Genomic DNA, 17630 nt, shown 5'->3' on the forward strand with positions numbered 1-17630 from the left:
ATTTTATTCAATTTTTTTGAATGTTAATGCCAAAGTTTCCAATCAGAAGTCTGGTTGTCAAAAACAAATACTGCCTTCAGTGTGTGGTCACTAAATGCATGCAGATTAGCTATTTTTAGAACCTGAGACTAAGGCTCGAATTGGCTGTCAGTAAATAGGCATAGTCATCACTCAATTTATTTGATAGAGTCTGTTTCACATTCTATTATTAAGAATAACTACTTAAAAATCACCAATACTCCAGTTTGCATGAGAGTTGAATATCTCATCATGTATCAGCTAATAATAAATTTTTCTTTGACCTCTTAGGAGGCAATTTAAAAGTAATTGTGAAATTCCAGTAAATTAAATATTATTAGCAGAAATGATGGACTATACGTAAGGAAAACTTAGTTGAACTGACATAATATTTTGACTGATGAAAGGAAAAAAACTGACCAACAAATTTCTCAGGAAAAATAATATTCTTAGCACAGAGTTCCATGTGTGTTTAAGACTAGATATCTTAAATAAAATCATTCACTTTTTTTTTTTTTCAGGACAAAATTGAGGGTCTAACATAGCTACAAATGACATCGGTTTGGCATCAGATCAGTTCTACTTTAAATATATAGGAATATGAACACTGTCAGTATAAGATGTATTTTAAAACAACTTTACTGAAATTTATAGAAATTAGTCTTAGATTTTGGAACCAATTTTCAGAGGCAAGTGACTTGCGTTTACTAAATCCAGCTTTTACTTTTTTTCAGCATAACTTTGTAGTCACATTGTTACTCTTAATTTTTTTTCAGAAGCGAGTCATCAAAATACCAAGCAAGTTGGCCCAGTTTCCTCATAGATAATTGGTGTTGAAGCCAGAAAACATGCCCACTGTTCTGTGATGATCAATCTTATGCCTAGATCCCTTTGCGGCAAGGCTTTTCTGCAAAATCCACCACTCACACATTTTTTTTTCCATAATCACTTTAAAAAACAGGTGTCATCTCAGGAAATTCTTCTTGACTATTTCATGAAAGCTAAACTCTCCAGAATCTCAAGACCTTTATTTATTTTCTGTATCTAACAATATTAACTCACGGTCGTGATAGTCACAAATATTTAGTGGAGGGTCTTTACCCAATATTGGCCTTGTCTCGCCCTGGTGTCCTATGCTGAAATTATACAATGATATATTTTAAATTGAGTTGAGAAGTATCCAATAAAACCCACATTGTTATTTTTAGTTAATAAAATTCCATTCATTTCTACCATGGCTTAAAGATGCCATAACATGTGTCCCAGTAGATTTATATTTTACTAGATTTAGATAATCAAATGGCCAAATGACTTTAACAAATTTTGTTTCCTGAAAAAAAATACAATCTAGGCCCCCAATAAAGGACTATCTCCTTGCTAATTTTCTTTAGCCCTCTTTTACCATGTCTTGCACAGTACCTGGATTTAAAGAAGATTTGATAAAGGCTCAACTTCTATATTGGAAGTCAGTAGCTTGTATGAAATGTTACAATTGCATTATCCAACTCAATCTTCTAGCATAATGTTAGTAGAGAGCATAGTACCTTGACGTTATATCTACTTGTCAACATCTCCAATGCCCTAAGTTTATTAAGATTCCCAAGTGTGAAAATAGAGTTTCTCTTCTTAAAATGAAACCAACTTGATCATTGGGGGGGGGGAGATATTTCCATGGCTTCATAAAAGGATGAATTCTCTATCACTTCATGTGTATATAAACCCACACATAAACCTTAGAATTGTTCATTGTTCAGGTACTCATTTTTAGTTCAACTCTTTTTCTTATAAACCATTTTAGCCCTTCTCTTTGGAAATTACTTTTAGAGTTGACTTAGCAGTCATGAAAAGAACATGACTCCATTCTTGGTGGTTTTAGTAAACTTGACCAAACTCAAAGATGTTCCACTAGATCATGCATATCAATCATCAGGTTTGACCTGAAATGCATTTTGGCCATTTGTAGAGTCAACTTAACCACCTAAGACAGATGGCTTTCTGTCATTGAGAACAGGAAAAAGGTGATCAGACTGAAGGTAGTTCTTGGTCCTTTCACACCTGGGCAAGCCAATGAATTCTTCAAACCCTGTGATGTTCTATAACCTGCTTGGACTTCTAAAGAGAGTAGCACATAGGAGGTTTTTCCAGGGCTGAACTTGCCTTCCATTAACTTTCATAATTCCGGTAAGCTATAAACCCATTCCTGAAAGTAACAGCCCTGTAGGCCAGTTGAGGATGATATATCAACATATCATCTTTCATTGAAAGCCCTGATACCACTCTCAGAACTAATAAGTAGACCTAATAAGTAGACAAGGAAGATGTGTCTTATAAGTGATCCATTTCACTTCCTGGTGGTAGCCTCTGTCATTATTAAAGCATGCTATAGAACGAGCAGAAGAGATACTCTAGAAATAAATCCACCCTTTTAGTGAAAACCTACAGAAATCATATGGAAAACATTCACTGTCAGGACGCAGCTCAAATAATTCTTGCTGTAACAATGATGAGAGCATCACTGATACCCTTTGACTGTGGACAAAGTGGTCTTAGTAAGATGCCCATTAGTTAAAACACATGCAAACCCAGGGTAGAATTAGTGATGGGGAGACCCTTTATGCTGAAGACAGAAAACACAACAAAAGAAATAAGATGAGGCATTTAGTTGTCGCTCCCTTCCATACTCACACGGAAAACTTCCTTTTGGAGTTTGTTTTGTTCAAAAATTATGATATTCTAGATTGAGAAAAGAGACACAGTGCATCCTTTATGACTTTGTGAAAAGTCCAGTGTGAATTAGCAACTCCTCTGATAATAGTTGAAGTCTACACTCTGATTAGATGAGAGGCCTACAGTGTGGTGTATACTCAGGAGGGAGGGAAATACAGAACACACCTCCGGACATTTGGAAATATTTAAGTAGCTCCATGGTTCATGACAAGAAAGCAATTTTATTTTTGACAGGATGCGAGAAGTCTTTTAATGCTTTTAATGCTGATATAGTAAACCAGCTCAGCCATATTACTGACAAAAAATTTGAGGACAAAGCATTAGTTGACTAATTATTACTCTGCTGCTCAGAGATAAAGTCTACAATAAAATTTTACTTCTTTCAGTTCATTGTTTTCCCCACCACTTTATGATGCTTTCCCTTAGTTACTAATGTAATGTCATCCATGCTAATGTATAGAAAGGTAGTCCTCTATATTAATTCGTATTTGAAGGAAGAGGCCTCTACACCACTTGAATCATTTAGCTTTGTGATCTGATTTCTTCAGGAAAGTTGACCATTACACGGGTATGGGGTCAAAGTATTTAAAATTTAATCGTAGGTGAAATTTAATGCCACGTGTGCTATGTATTGGTCCTGTGCCTTAGAAACTTACATGGAAACATCCACGATAAATTTGAATAATCCTATTTTAAAAAGCCTTGTTGTCTATTAATTTTTTCACTTTATGATTTCCTGGTCTTTTAACTTGCAAGTGAGTATGAACACTCTCTTTGTTAAATAGTTCTCTGGCAGCAAAATACGTAGCACCTTTCAAAGAAACAAAATTATAGCTCTGATGATAATGGCATGAATTATTGCAATAGGTGAAGGGAAGCCTAATAGTTCCTTAAGATTGCAATCGTTACAGATGCGGCAGGGATGACATAAATTGCCAAAAGCCAACTGTGTTTGCTTATGTGAATAGAACCACCACTCTTCAAAGATTAGGACCAGTGATAGGAGCAATTTGTCATGTGTAATCACCTGTTTTCTCAAGAGAGAAATACAGTACCTCCCCAACGACTGTTTCCCATTTGTCTGGATGATCTGGATGAGGGGCAGCAATGCTTTTTCCAGAGGCATCTGGCTCTTGCAATGCATTTATATCTGTTTCAAATGAAATCGGAGATGCTTTCCCTATCACTTCCTTGCCATGGGTGTGATGCGTGGGAAGGGATATATAACCATAAAGACAGACCACCTTTGGGGATTTTCAGAGCACCAGTGCTGACCAATCTGAATTATTGATCTTTATTCATGAAAAAAGTTCCCTAAGGGAAAGGATAGGGTTTTATAGCAGTCTGAACCGTAATGGATGTTGATCTGGTGTTGATAAATAACGTGGAGTGGAGGGAAGCAATTCACAGAAAGTCCACTGTAAGTTCCATAGTTAGGCTTCATCCTTTATTAGGTAGTGAGGAAAAGACAACTGATGATTACAACTCCAATTTAAGAGACCATTTAAACAAAAATGGTTCCATAGCGAAGTGAGGCAGAAGGGATTTAGGTATTTCTGAGTTTTCTCATATGGCTGATGGAGAAAATATGGCTGATTTGTTTGTTCCCAGCAAATCATTAAAGTTAGTAACACCTTGTGATCCAGGACTCTTTGCATCCCAAAGGCCCTGACTTCTAGTGGACTGGCTGATTCACTTTGGTGAAAATGGGGAAGAACAGCAAAAGCACGTCGTAGTGAGATTGCATCAATTAACATTAAGTTCTCCAACAGAAAGTGGTTTTATCAGGTGTAAAGGTTGTTGGGTAAGGATTCAGGCTAAGTTACAGTGAAAGATCAAACTATTTGACAAACCAGAACAAGGCAACTAAAGTTCAAATTCTTTAGAAGCTGGTCACACGGGATATAGACAGAGCCCCAAACAACAAACTCATGAGGACATTCCATCTGGCTGAACCAGGAAGGGGTGTGTGTGGAAAAAAAGGAAACGCTTGCTAAAACCAGGGAGTAGAGGCGTTAGTAAACATTAATCACCGGATACTCTCAAAAAACAAATTTTAATACTAACCAACATGTTTAACCAGAGATGTGTGGTTTGAAATTCTTTTTACCAAAGACCAATGAAATAACTTTTGTCTTTTGTCTAGTTTATCTACCTGCCATCTTCCCTTTTCTTCCTTCCTTCTATCCTTCCTTTCTTCCTTATTTTGTTGATTGTTTAACAAAAGATGTATAAAGCCAACTGTTTTAAAGATATGTTTATATGACAAATGTCTACAGCTAGATGGTGGAGAACTCCAAAGACCATGTTCAATGTTGAGCACCAAGCACGCTATGGGTGTTTCTCAAATATAAAATGACAAATGCTATATACCTATCTCTCAAATGGTTTCATCTGGAATCTTTGTACCTCTCAAAAAGGTTACTACAGTTTAGATAAGAGCAGTTTCAGGAAGGCCATACCCAGCCCTTCCCTATAGATTTAAATAGTCTTTACAAAACCTTTTCAAAAATATTTTTTTTCTCTAAACCTAAATCATGTAGGGTTGATTTGTACATGTTTTAACATTGTTCTAAGTTTGAGTGTCCTTATTCTTAATGCAACAGACTGGCTGCATCGAATCCCATCATAGTGATAGGTATACGTTAGCTTTCTATGGGAAAAAGCAAATAGCCTTTATCACAAATTAAAGGCACAGCTATTTTTATGCCATTTGTTACCAACTTAATGATAACATGTAACATGGGATGGTTATATAATTATTTTATATAGAATTTCTTTTTATAAGTTATTCTCTTAATCTTTCTAACATATATACAATATACATATATTTATATATACCCCTGATAAATCTTGTTTTAAAGGTAAAACATGAACTCCTTTCAGCCTTTTGGTGACTATCAAAGGCTGCCAGTATTTCATAACTCCACTAGAGAAATCATGGTCAAGTGCATCTTACCAGAATTTTTTCAACACTATATCCTCGGTCTGCAATCACCTCAGATTCATTTTTCTTGTTTTACTAGCATTTAAGTATATATTAATTGTTCATATCATGTCAGTAGGAAATCTAAAAAAGAAACAAGAAAAAGCCCACAATAGCTAACATCTACCATCATGTTCAAAGCAGAAACCTTTGCCTAAGAGGTAACCTTACTGGTATGATATAAAGGGGATATTGCAGGGATGCAATATTCTCTGTTTTTTGTGGGTTTTTTTTTTTGATATGTACTAACATGAAACATCTTTACTTTGCACAATCATCTTAGGTTATGATCATTTCTGATCTACTAAACAGAACAGTTGAACTGATTTCTTTCTAAACACCCACAATGCACGGGTTTACCTGTTTTCAGATTTACAAAGCTTTCTTTCCCTCTTTCCAGCAACACTGCTTCAGTGGGAGGAAAAAGTACTTTGTAAGAAATGACCTTTATTAATACCTCCCCCACCTCTATGCTTAAGCCCTACTCTCTTGTCTTCAACTTAAAGTCACCTACAAGCTGGATGGGGGGAGAGAATATGGACCAGGAAGACCTCCGCAGAACCCTCTGGTGTTTGTGTATCATTTGGCTGCTTACTGGCATGAAATAGTTGTTCATTCTACCTTTTGCAATTCTTTATAACCTAGTGGCATAGAGTGAGACACAGCACTATTGTTTACAAGACATCTACTGTATCTACTTTTGTTGGGATAAATACCCAGTAATTGCTGTCATAGCAAGAGGACCAGCACGGGTACTACTATTCACAGTGTTGCTTTTGTTTTTGTTTTTTTTTTTTTCTTTTTTGTTTTTTTGTTTTTCTTTTTTCATATTATCTTAATCTACAGAGTAAATTATTATATATATACATTGGAACCAGTTAATGCCCTTACAATGTATAGCTGTTTCATAAAGCAGGAAAGACAATGCAGAGGGAAATAGGTGCCCAAAAGCACAGTCACAAAGGCTTCAGAAATTCTAGATACCACTACAAGTCAATGCTGGAGATCACTTCTAAAACAATCAGTGTTCAAGAGGAATGCTTTAATTTGGAGAAAATACCACCCCACCCCTCCCACCCCTAAGCCTCCCTCTTTTTTTTTTTTTTTTTTTTAATAATCTTTTCGATTCACTATCAAAAGTCCTGGCTCTTCAGATAGACTTTAAACTATAAATAAACACTGCATAGTTCTCTTTTGTTTTTTTTTGTTGTTGTTGTTGTTTTTTGTTTGTTTTTTGAAAAATTATTGCAGTACAAGTACTCCCATTTGGAACTCAGTAAGGAGCAAACAGCACAGGAGTGTGGGCGGTCCGAATAGGTCCGGGAGCTGGCCGCAGGAGTGCTGGCGGGAGGGCCGAGGTCTGGAACAGTGTGGCCGCTGGAGCAGTTCGGAGACTGAAGGGGGAGTTCACGGCCACTGCAGCAGCAGCGGCTGCTGCTGCCAGTGGGTTTGGTAGAATTCGTGGAGCCAATGGCTTTGAAGGTTCTTTTGAAAATACTAATTTTACCTGCAAGGGAGAGAGAGAGAGAAGAAAAAAAAAAAAAGACAGAAGGACAGGAGTTTGGGCATCTACCCATAGAATCCAGAATGATGGGCAGCTTTTAAAATGTATCAGGAAGCAACTACAAAGATAAAAATCACACTTGGGAAGGTCAATAAGAATAACGGAAAGTGTAGAACATCTTTCCTTTGAAAGAGCTGGAAGAGCACTTGAAGATGGCCAGCTTAGACTGTTGGTCCAGAAAAGTACTCAGCAACCTTATTTTATTTTTCTTCATAAATATACCACCTGAGGAAAGTATTCATGTTGAGGAAGAAAGTGTGGAATTTTTACACCACTGTACACACACACATGAACTGTCACGGAATTGATATTTTAAAAGAGAGATTTATTAATGTTGACAGCGACTATTAGGCTATCCATGTATATAAACTGGGGAGCCCAGAAAGGTGTGAGGTATTAATGAAGAGAAATAAAAATAACAAAATTTCACTTTCAAGGTGAAACTTGCCTCCCCTGAAACTTACCTCCCCCCAAAATGTGCCATTTTATGCTTCCTCTTTGTGCAAATGGTAACAATTCTCTCAATCCTACTCTACAAAACCAGTTCATTCTTTGGCTAGTAGCATTAGTAAGATGGCTGTTCTCACAGAATGTTCCCATTTATGGAAACAGTAACACAGTGAGAGCTAGGAAGGAGGTTTTGGATGGTGACATTAATACAATTTGACTTCCCTGTTTATTTAAGAACCATTCACTTGATTGTTGAAAGCTGCATCTATGCTGGTCAGAAATAGCACTCAAAGTTATGACTAGTGGTGCTGAAACATCAGCTCTGTGCAGAATTCACAGCCTTTCAATGCAGCTAAAATTGCTTCTGTACAAAAGAGTAGAGTGACTTCATTTGCATAAAAATGGGTGATGCTACTAAATTAATTGGGTCAACTCCTACTGAGGTCTCATAATAGATGATTGCAGTTTTCCTTTAACTATATTTTCACGTGCCAGCAGCACACAATAGCACCGATTATTAATAAGATCTATTTTGAAGAAAACAGATTTCAAAATGCACAATTCAGCACATGCTGTATAGATCAGTTGTTCTTAACTTTTCATTGAGCCCTGGGTCTCCCTGATGAAAGCTATGGTCAATTCAACCAGGAAAACAAAAAGAAGAAACAACAACCCCCCCCCCCCCCACACACACACACGTGGTCATAAATATTAGCTTGAGATTGTCAGGTTTCACAGATTTCCCTTAAATTCCTAAAAAAAAAAATCCAGGTCAGGACATTTATACTAGTATGTTCACTAATCTAAAGGTATATTGGGGGTAATGGAAAGAAGGCATCTCCCAGGAAGAATTTCCCCAGGCCTCAGATATTATTCTTGGTGTAATAATTAAATAAAATTAGTCATGCCCTTGAGACCATGCTATTCAAAATCCAAAACTGTTGAGGGTATCAAAAACACCAGTGCTTTGTCCCTTGAAGATATTAAAAAAGAGAGGCGAGAACTTCTTTTTCACTGAACTTTCCTAAAATTATCCACTGACAGCAAGACCAGATATCATTATATCACCTACTTGACTCAAAAGTTTGGCTTTACTCCCTTCCCCATGCTCTGTCATTAACCAGAGACCAACTCCAAAAGATACAGCTACTAGACTGTGGCTAAACGTGGCAAACCACCCACACAACTCACAAAACCTATAATTCTATGTTGGAGTGTGGGTTGGGACTTTCCAATCAACTGTTCCTCATGACTAAGGTACCTTCCATTTATTTCACTTAATAATTGACAACAACAACAAAAAAATCAAGTTCATCAGACAGTGCGACATTCAAGATCACTGTTGATTGGGAATCAATGATGACACTTACCCCCAGAGGATGTGCTGCCTTCTGTAGTTTGTTGTAAGGACTGTATTTAGGTTTCGGGGGCTTCCCAGCAGCTCTGTCTTTGTGCCTTCTACTGCTAATGTGCTATTAAAAACAATTAAAAATGACAGTGTTTTAAAAAAAACATCCCCAAACCCCCTCTCAAAAATACTGTTTTAACCTGAGGAAGAAGATTAGTTATTTCATACAAGTTGCAGAGACAAAAACAAAAGAGCATGCACTTTTGTCCTTGGGTTCTGATGGATTGAGGATATATATTTTTATGTTACCTCTTTTAGTATATTTTTAACAAATAGAAGGCTCTTCGTTTTCCCAGCCTTTCTCTTTATCGCTGCGCAGATTTCCTTTTAAAAAGTGTACAAAGGAAAGGAATATCTAAAGGAATTTTATGTGCAAATAAACAAAGATGCCCAGGCAGGCATGAATTTATTTCCATACTAATATTTACCCTCACATTTGTACAGCCAAATGTCAGCCCCTTAAATTCTAAAGATAAATAACGAAGGTGCATAAAATGAGCACAATACTGCACACATGCATATAAAATACAGCACAATATGAGGGCTGGGCCTTTAGTTGGCAATGTCTAACTGATCTCTTTGGAGGGCTATTCACAGTAAAAGTGAATGCAGTAGGATTAGTCATCCCTTTAGCAGGTGGCTGCAGGATTTAGCAATACAGTACAACACCATGTAATAAAGTACATAAAATAAAAGAATAGAACAGTATAAAATTAGTTGTAACATGTAAATATCTAAACAAGTAAAAATGGAACATTGCAATTTGACCTTTCAAGAAAATCAACACTTTTGAGTGGGAAACCTGGCAGAGAAAAGATCTAATACTCCTTTTCCTCCCACTCTTCAGAAAAAAGAATAGTACAAACTCACTTCAGACATTTTCTGAAAGGATTTAGAAAATATTACATTTTACTATTTCCTTGGCAACTAAACTAGGCATAAATAAATAAAGGCAGTGAGTAGAAGATAAGTGGATGGATGGATGGATGGATGGACGGACGGGAGGGAGAGGAAAACAGGAAAGAAAGGGAACAAAGGAAGCACACACATTGGCTTATCAGGATGTCCCCTATCTGTTTTCATTTCTAGAATATGCGCTGTCTACCTGTTTAAGTTGTGTTTCCGAGTTGACGTGCACATCACAGATTTCACAGTGAAACGTTTTGTTTTGCAGACCTGTGTTTCCCTTATTAACTGGTCCTTTGCCTTTCACGCCTGCCCTAGGAAAGGCTTTGATAGTCCCGCTTCCATTCCGAGCTTCTAGCATGGTTTTGTGCTTAGTACCTGCCCGGAAGATTCAGAAAAAAAGAAAGAAAATTAATCTTATCTAGTATGTGCCTTTAGGAAATGATACAGTAACAAAATGTGATGCCTAGTTTTAGAGCAGTTCTTGCTGGGATTATGACTGAGATATGCTTAACTTAGAAGACAATGAGCTCTGACCACCTTACATAATTAATTGCTCATGTTTTTACAATGTCCCACATATCAAACCAGCACCATTAACAGAACACCTACACTCCAGAGTCCCTAGATGAAATTAAATGGGTGTGACTTTGTTGCACTTCCTCTCGATGCTAATAAGACATAAATGATAGCAGATGAGGAAGAGTGATTTAGTTGCTCAAGGTATAGTTGGAGGTGATGTGTAACAAATGTAATCAGCTTAAACATGTTGTGTTTACAGAAGTGGCACTAATTAAAGACCCACTTTCTAAACAGAATACAAGCAAGCTTTCTTGGCTATGTGTTTTAGGTTCAAAAAGGAAAAGGAAGAGTATAAAGATCTTAATGGCTGAAAAAAAAAAAAAAAAAAACCAGCCCCATTAGGATAGTAAAGCCCAAACTGATTGGTCATAACTCAATTTCAAATGTAAAAACAAATGACCAAGAAGATAAGCGGTGAAAGGCTAAGAAGTTACACTATACACAAAAGTTTCTTTTTAATAAACCGATAAACATCTCTGGACTCTCACTCATGCCGAGTGTAACTTCCATTATTAACACTTGTTTGTTTTTTGGGGTTTTTTTGTTTTTGTTTTTGTTTTTTTTAGCCTGGTAGTTTATGAATGGGAGCTTCTCTCAAAATTTTGTTCACAATTTTCTTTTTCTTCGTGTTGATAACTATTCTTTATTTTTATCACTTAGCCATATGGTTTTGCTATGAAATTTTCTCTCATCATCATTTATGTCCTTTCTGCCATTAAACCCTTTTTTTTTTCCAGTGGTTTCTCTTTCCTACTTGTGTTTATTAGATTGTTATCAGTTCTAGAGGCATAAAAAATAAGATTCTCAATTTTCTGGATTCCTGGACCAGCCTTCCAGAACCATTACTATCAACAAGGAAAACACATTGAGGGGCACACTAGGTCAGTGCCAATGACCATCGCCTTAAATAAGAGGTGATGAATACAAGAAACAGCTTCACAGTCACGTTTCTCTCTTTTAGAATGATTGCAACTTTACCAAATCCGATATTAAAAAAGGTATATTCTTACAACATAGATTCCCCACGTTGAAGGTCGTATTCTTATGCACATCTATGAAAATGTTCATATCCCAACATATGAAGGAAAGAGAAAAAGGTCGACACCTTGTAAGTAGACTGGAGGACTTGAAATGTGGAGCCGGTGGGGAGGCCTTTCTGCTTTTCCCTTTAAGTTTGCAAGCCCCCTCCACCTGCCCTTTGCAAAATAGACACAAATACATTTTACTCTGCAGATGGTGTAAGTCAGTGTATGGCAAAACAATGCTCTAGGGAGCAAGATCTATATACAAATATATATATATATACACACATATATATATATACACACAAAAATATATATATACATATATATACAAATATATATATACATATATATACAAATATATATATATACACATATATACACACACAAATATATATATACAAATATATATATACACAAATATATATATACATATATATACAAATATATATATACATATATATACAAATATATATACATATATTTGTATATAGATCTTGCCCCCTAGAGCATTGTTTCGCCATACACTGACTTACACCATCTGCAGAGTAAAATGTATATATACATTTTATATATATATATTTTTTCCTTTTTCTCACTGTGTGCGTGTGTGTGTGTGTGTGTGTGTGTGTCTAGATGGTTGTCCAACCTTTTTTATCCAAACAGGTGATTTTATCAAAACACTTCTTTTCCATACAGCTTCTTCAGTCAAAGTGAGAAGCATTCCTGGGCTGGTTTGGCTTATCAATGCTTAGGAAGCAGTCAGTAGGAGAGTGGCTCTTATTCTGACTGTCTGGAGGGACTCCTGACCCACGCAATATCTTCTGTAATTGGGAGGCTTACCGTTACCCTGAAAGAAGCTGAATTAGGAGTGGCAGATAATCTTTGGACCTTAATAATAATAAGGCCATGAACACTGACCACAGCTGACTGGCTTAAGTGAATTTCTCACTTGAAATGTGAAACGGATGTCTTGATGAAACAAGTCTTTACCTAATTCTCTTCCTGAACACAGAAGCACGAATTAGACATGGGCTTCTTGAAGGCAACTCCAGGGGTTTGCTCATCCTGTATTCTTAGTGCCTCACCCACAGGAGATACAGCTCAAGTATTGGGTATGAATAAAGAGCAATGAACACGTATTTGTCAAGAGCATCGTGGACTCCGACTCTGGCATGGTAGGAGCGGGGTTTGCCTCCATTAGCTGTGTGGTTTACATTTCTTTGTGCTTCAGTGTCCTCTGCTGTGGAAGAGGAAATTATTTGCTCTACTGGTGTTACATGAAATGCATTTATTGTTCTAAGAATTACTTTTGGCATTTCCATGAGCTCTCAGTAAATTTTAGTTCTCTTCTCCTTCTTAACAGTGTCGGTTTTGTTTAAGCAAAAATTTAGAAATCTCTAAAAGTCAGTAAAGTCTATCCTTTGATAAGTGCCTTTTCTGTATATTAAAACTTAGTGAGGGATAGAATAAGCCCTGTCTAGGGATAGAAAAGCTCAAACGAGCCTAATGAAAATTATCAAATGTTACCACTTCAAGTTATTTCCAGAAAAACTTACCCAAATTCATAATAAGCACTAACTATAAAACATTTTAAAGGTTTTTAATTACGTAGAGAAAACCATCAAAATCAGCTAAGCAAAGCATTACTTAGTAGAATGTTTTGGGGAGATTTCTTTCAAGAAAAAGACAAATTTTTTTTTTTGTTTTATCTGTGTCTATAACATACAACTAAAAGGAGACTTCCAGATCTTTTGAAAAGAGTATGTCCTCTTAAGTTGTTTAACATTCTTAGACTGTTTTGTGAATCATGCTAGTAAGCTATGATATCTACTTCTCTCAAATTCTTAAAAAAAATGCAAAGCAGGAATGCTCATATTTAAATCCTGCATTCCAATGTTATGGAATATAAATCCATTAACTGCAAATTCAGTGAAAAAATAAAAGAGAAAGCAAATGAAATAACACAACCGATCCCCAAATAATGCTAGCAGCAACTGTGGTCACACTAATAATCGTTCCATAATAATTCATCCTTACAAGGTGCCATAGGGCTTCTTAGCACCATTAAAGAGAGAGGGAGAGAGGTCCAAAGAGAACAGTCGACTTGCCCAGGTTCACACCGAATTGTTATTTGTGGATCTGAGGTAAAAATGGTCTGATCGCTTCTAGCTCATTCCATTGTGACATACAAGAAGTTGTGTGCGATGGAAGCTATAATCTCAAAATTGGTTTACGATTAAAAAGAAAAACCATAAATGTATAACTCTACATTGAGAGCTAAAGACCTTATTCCATGCATATGGAAGGGGAAAAAAAGAGAGAGAAATACTTAGAATTACAATTTAGATGCAAAGGACACATCTCCCCACCCTACAGTCTGGTTGTTTCTGAACAAAATTGGTCTTCAATCCGAGTTCCCTGAAAAAAGCACAATCATCACAGTGGTTTCCTAATATCTAGCTCTGAAAGCAAGCAGAGAATTGTTAATGATACAGGGGAGGTGGGGGGGTGAGTGTGGGGGCAGTGGAGCCCACAGGCAGTGACTGTGGTCTGCTGTGGGGACAGGTAATATAGGGATCCATGAAAGAGAACTAGAAAATAATTAAATGGACTAAAACAGACAGTCTACTTTCCACCTTCACCATGAACTGGCAACTCTAACCGACGTCCATGATAAAGGACTGTGTCTTAGAACACAATTTGTCTATATCCTAAACAAGCAGTGTTTTTCCTGTTGAGATTTTAGCATATATTAAATTACCCCATTGTCTAACTTACCCTATACTAAACATCATATGTTACATGGAAATAAATGGGTAGACCTCTCCATTACACCGTGGGCCACAGACACACAGGAATTTGGCTACAGTCTCCTGTTTCATTAGCGATTCCCTGTTTGAAATCATTCAAGCTCACAAGGGCTGCAGTCATGCCTTTGGCCCTGGTGGTACTTTATATTTCCAATGTAAACAATAGATCATAAGTGAACACTGAGATGATAACACCTTGATTATAAAGATGAAGTGACAGAATTTGAGCTAACTCCATTCTGTCATTCTATGTGACCACTGGACATTTTTATGTTTAAAACAGTGAAATGCAGTGGGAGCCCTGTGGTGTCATGGCTTTGTTCGGCAAGTCCAGTTGCCCACGTTGGTAACTGCCTAGTGATGCACAGGTCGCTGGCCGCTTCCCTTCCCTGTTCCCCCTTCCCACTTCCTGACCCATGAAATCCCGGTCTCAGAGTCTGCTTCTAATGGAACCCAAACTAAAATACGCCACACTAATCTTTGGATGACTCCTACAACAGCTACTCTTTTTGTGGCAGGCGAGTGAGCCTACAGAGATCCCCTCTCCTTTACATCCCCCTCCCCTGGGTTTCCCCACATGGGATCCGAAGGCAAAGATGCAGGAACCAGGGCACGAGGGGCAGTTGTCTGACTGTGGAAATGACGGCATTCACCATCCACAGGTAGAGGATGTCCCAGACACAATAAGCTGCCCTCCGCTGCTTCAGTTACAAAAGAGAGCTGATTTGCAAATCAAAAATGGCACAGAGGAGATTAAAGAGAATCTACGTGTGTATCTTCTCTTCTTCCTTGGCCACCTCCAGTTCTGGCCCAACTGGCTAGTGCAAGTCTCGTGGGAGGCGGAAAATAAGCACTGGGCCTGGACCCTGGAAAAAAATCTCTGATGTAGGAAGGGAAATGCAGGGATAAAGAAACCAAGCTTAGGCAGAAGGGGGGAGGTTATAGTTCACTGATTGGACTGAAGGTTTGGAGGGGACAGCCCTATAAAGGGATTCCTATAAGGTTACAACGCATTTACCACCTTAAACTCTCAGATAAGATGTTTCCAGTAGTTCTCAGCTCTGCCTGTGCAACATTGTGAGGTTTTTTGTTTTTGCTTCTTTTCTTTTCCCAAACACTGTCACTTCCAGGCCTGGATATATAATAAATCAGAATCCCTGGATATAGGGAATCGTATATATCTGAAAGTGATATGGGTGAATGTGCTTTTAAAGCTTTATGGGTATTTCCCACACACAAAGCAGAGATAGGATTATAGAATTGGAGTATGAAAAATGTTGACCTGATATGACATAATGAAATAACGAAGAATTCTTTGCTTCTTAATCAGATGTTTCTGATAAGAATTCAGGAAGGACATCCAAATTCTTGATAAATTAACTCCAGCCTCAAAGGTATGGTTTGTTTATCTGTCAAAGCGGAGCCCCACCCTCAAAATGAATGTGTTTCTCTGTCACTATGCAGAATGATCAAGAATTCTTGAGAAATAAATGGACTTTCAATGATGTTTTTGCTCTCCAATTATCTGGCATCCCTGAATAATGTAATTGCATGAGTAAAACATGAGGCACGTCTGCACGGTATAGATTCTGACTTGGGGCCAGATCTTTTTCTGTGTTTCTCAGCCTCTGAACTCATGAACTCCCGGACGACAGCTAATGTTGCATGCAGAGGGGAAGAGATGTGTTGAAGGAATTGCTCTCCATCTGCAATTACTCCCGTAGAATACTGAAGTAAATACTTGAGCATTACCATGCAGCACAGTGATTGGCCAGTGACAGACAACATAAAGCTGCAATATTAACCCAGGGTATGATTTACAAATGATTCTGTTCCTATTGTGATTGCTGACATGGTCCAGGCAATGAACCCAGCCTTTTAGAGGCAATCTAATCTAGGGCCAAAGGGCTGTCTAAAATCTCGGGCAGGATATATATCAGTTATCTGTATCTATATATCTATACATAATTTAATTATAGATAGAAATATATAATTTAGATATATAGATATAAATATATAGATCTGGGATCTCTTTTTGCATCGACTTATCCAGATAGGTATAGGTATAGATATATAATACCTATATAATATCTTTCTATAGATGTAGATATACAATAGATGGATAGAATTGAAGTATATTGGGAAGCATTTCATCCTGGCTTATTAGTATGTTCTATTATGATATATTCAAGTTTAGTGTTTGAGTTAGAAAGACCTAAGTTGAAATCATGGCTCAGTCACTTAGTTGGTCATGTGCCTGGCCTGAGCCTCAATCAAATAGCAAGAATAGTATCTTTAGGTTGTCACAAAGAGTAAATAAAATATTACATGTAGAGAACACACCTCAGTGGTTGCCCATAATAAACACTTTACATTTAATTGTCCGGGTGATACAGATTTGTGCCAAACAGCGTCATTTGCCATAAAAACCATTATGGAGAGGTTTTAGCTAAAAGCCCATAGAGTTTTGGAACCAAATTTTGCAGCTATATTATTGACAAAACTTTAGAAAACGTCACTTAGAAGCCAATGCGTGGGAGTACATAGCAGTTTTAAAATCAAATAAATGCAAAGCTTATACTTTAGAATTACATTGTATTTTATCTCCTAATGTTTAATAACACACGTGCACACACACACACACACATCCGTAAACACAAGCACATTAAGGAGCCCCTCGAGTCCTCTCTTGTGCCCATGCAAATGACACTTTGCGTGTCATTTTTAATTTTTAATGGTTGATAACTTCCATGTAATAATTGCCAGTTTTCCACCACCCCTTTGTCCCCTGCTGCAAACGATCTAATACATTCAGAGGAGGATAATTGCAGAGCTGTTGAGACAGAAGAGAAATCACTGCATCTCACCACTGTTGTGTGCCTCCAGCTGCGAGGCAGAGTTGACGGCAACCTTGCAGAGCGAGCAGTAAAGAAGCCGTTTTGCCTTTTCTTCCTCAGTCTCCGTGGAAGGACATGAGCTATTGCCACTGGCTGTCGTGGGGCTTTTTTCCACTTTGGAGGTGATCTCAGTTGTCATAACACTGCTTTTGCGAATTTCCACAGTTGTCGTTGATACTGCTGGTGTCCCTGCGGTACTGTCTGCATTCAAAATAACACAGGAAAGAAGGGGAAAACAGTGGTATTATCTTTCCCTA

The 17630-nt window shown here is 37.4% G+C and overlaps 1 protein-coding gene across 2 annotated transcripts in view; it reads right to left on the minus strand.

Annotated features, from left to right (window-relative positions):
- Nucleotides 1-4166: 4166 nt before the first annotated feature.
- Nucleotides 4167-17630, minus strand: part of ZNF385D (zinc finger protein 385D) — a 917929-nt gene continuing 904465 nt past the window's right edge. For both annotated transcript variants that reach the window (XM_047737891.1, XM_047737898.1), the window contains 4 exons: nucleotides 17344-17574; nucleotides 10259-10437; nucleotides 9116-9217; nucleotides 4167-7238 (listed from right to left, as the gene is read on the minus strand). In XM_047737891.1, coding sequence (XP_047593847.1) covers nucleotides 7005-7238; nucleotides 9116-9217; nucleotides 10259-10437; nucleotides 17344-17574 — 746 coding nt within the window. In that variant the 3' untranslated portion in view covers nucleotides 4167-7004. The remainder of the gene's footprint in view (nucleotides 7239-9115; nucleotides 9218-10258; nucleotides 10438-17343; nucleotides 17575-17630) is intronic.

Source organism: Lutra lutra, chromosome 1 (genome assembly GCF_902655055.1).
Source record: "Lutra lutra chromosome 1, mLutLut1.2, whole genome shotgun sequence".
In the NCBI taxonomy this organism is placed as follows: Eukaryota; Metazoa; Chordata; class Mammalia; order Carnivora; family Mustelidae; genus Lutra; species Lutra lutra.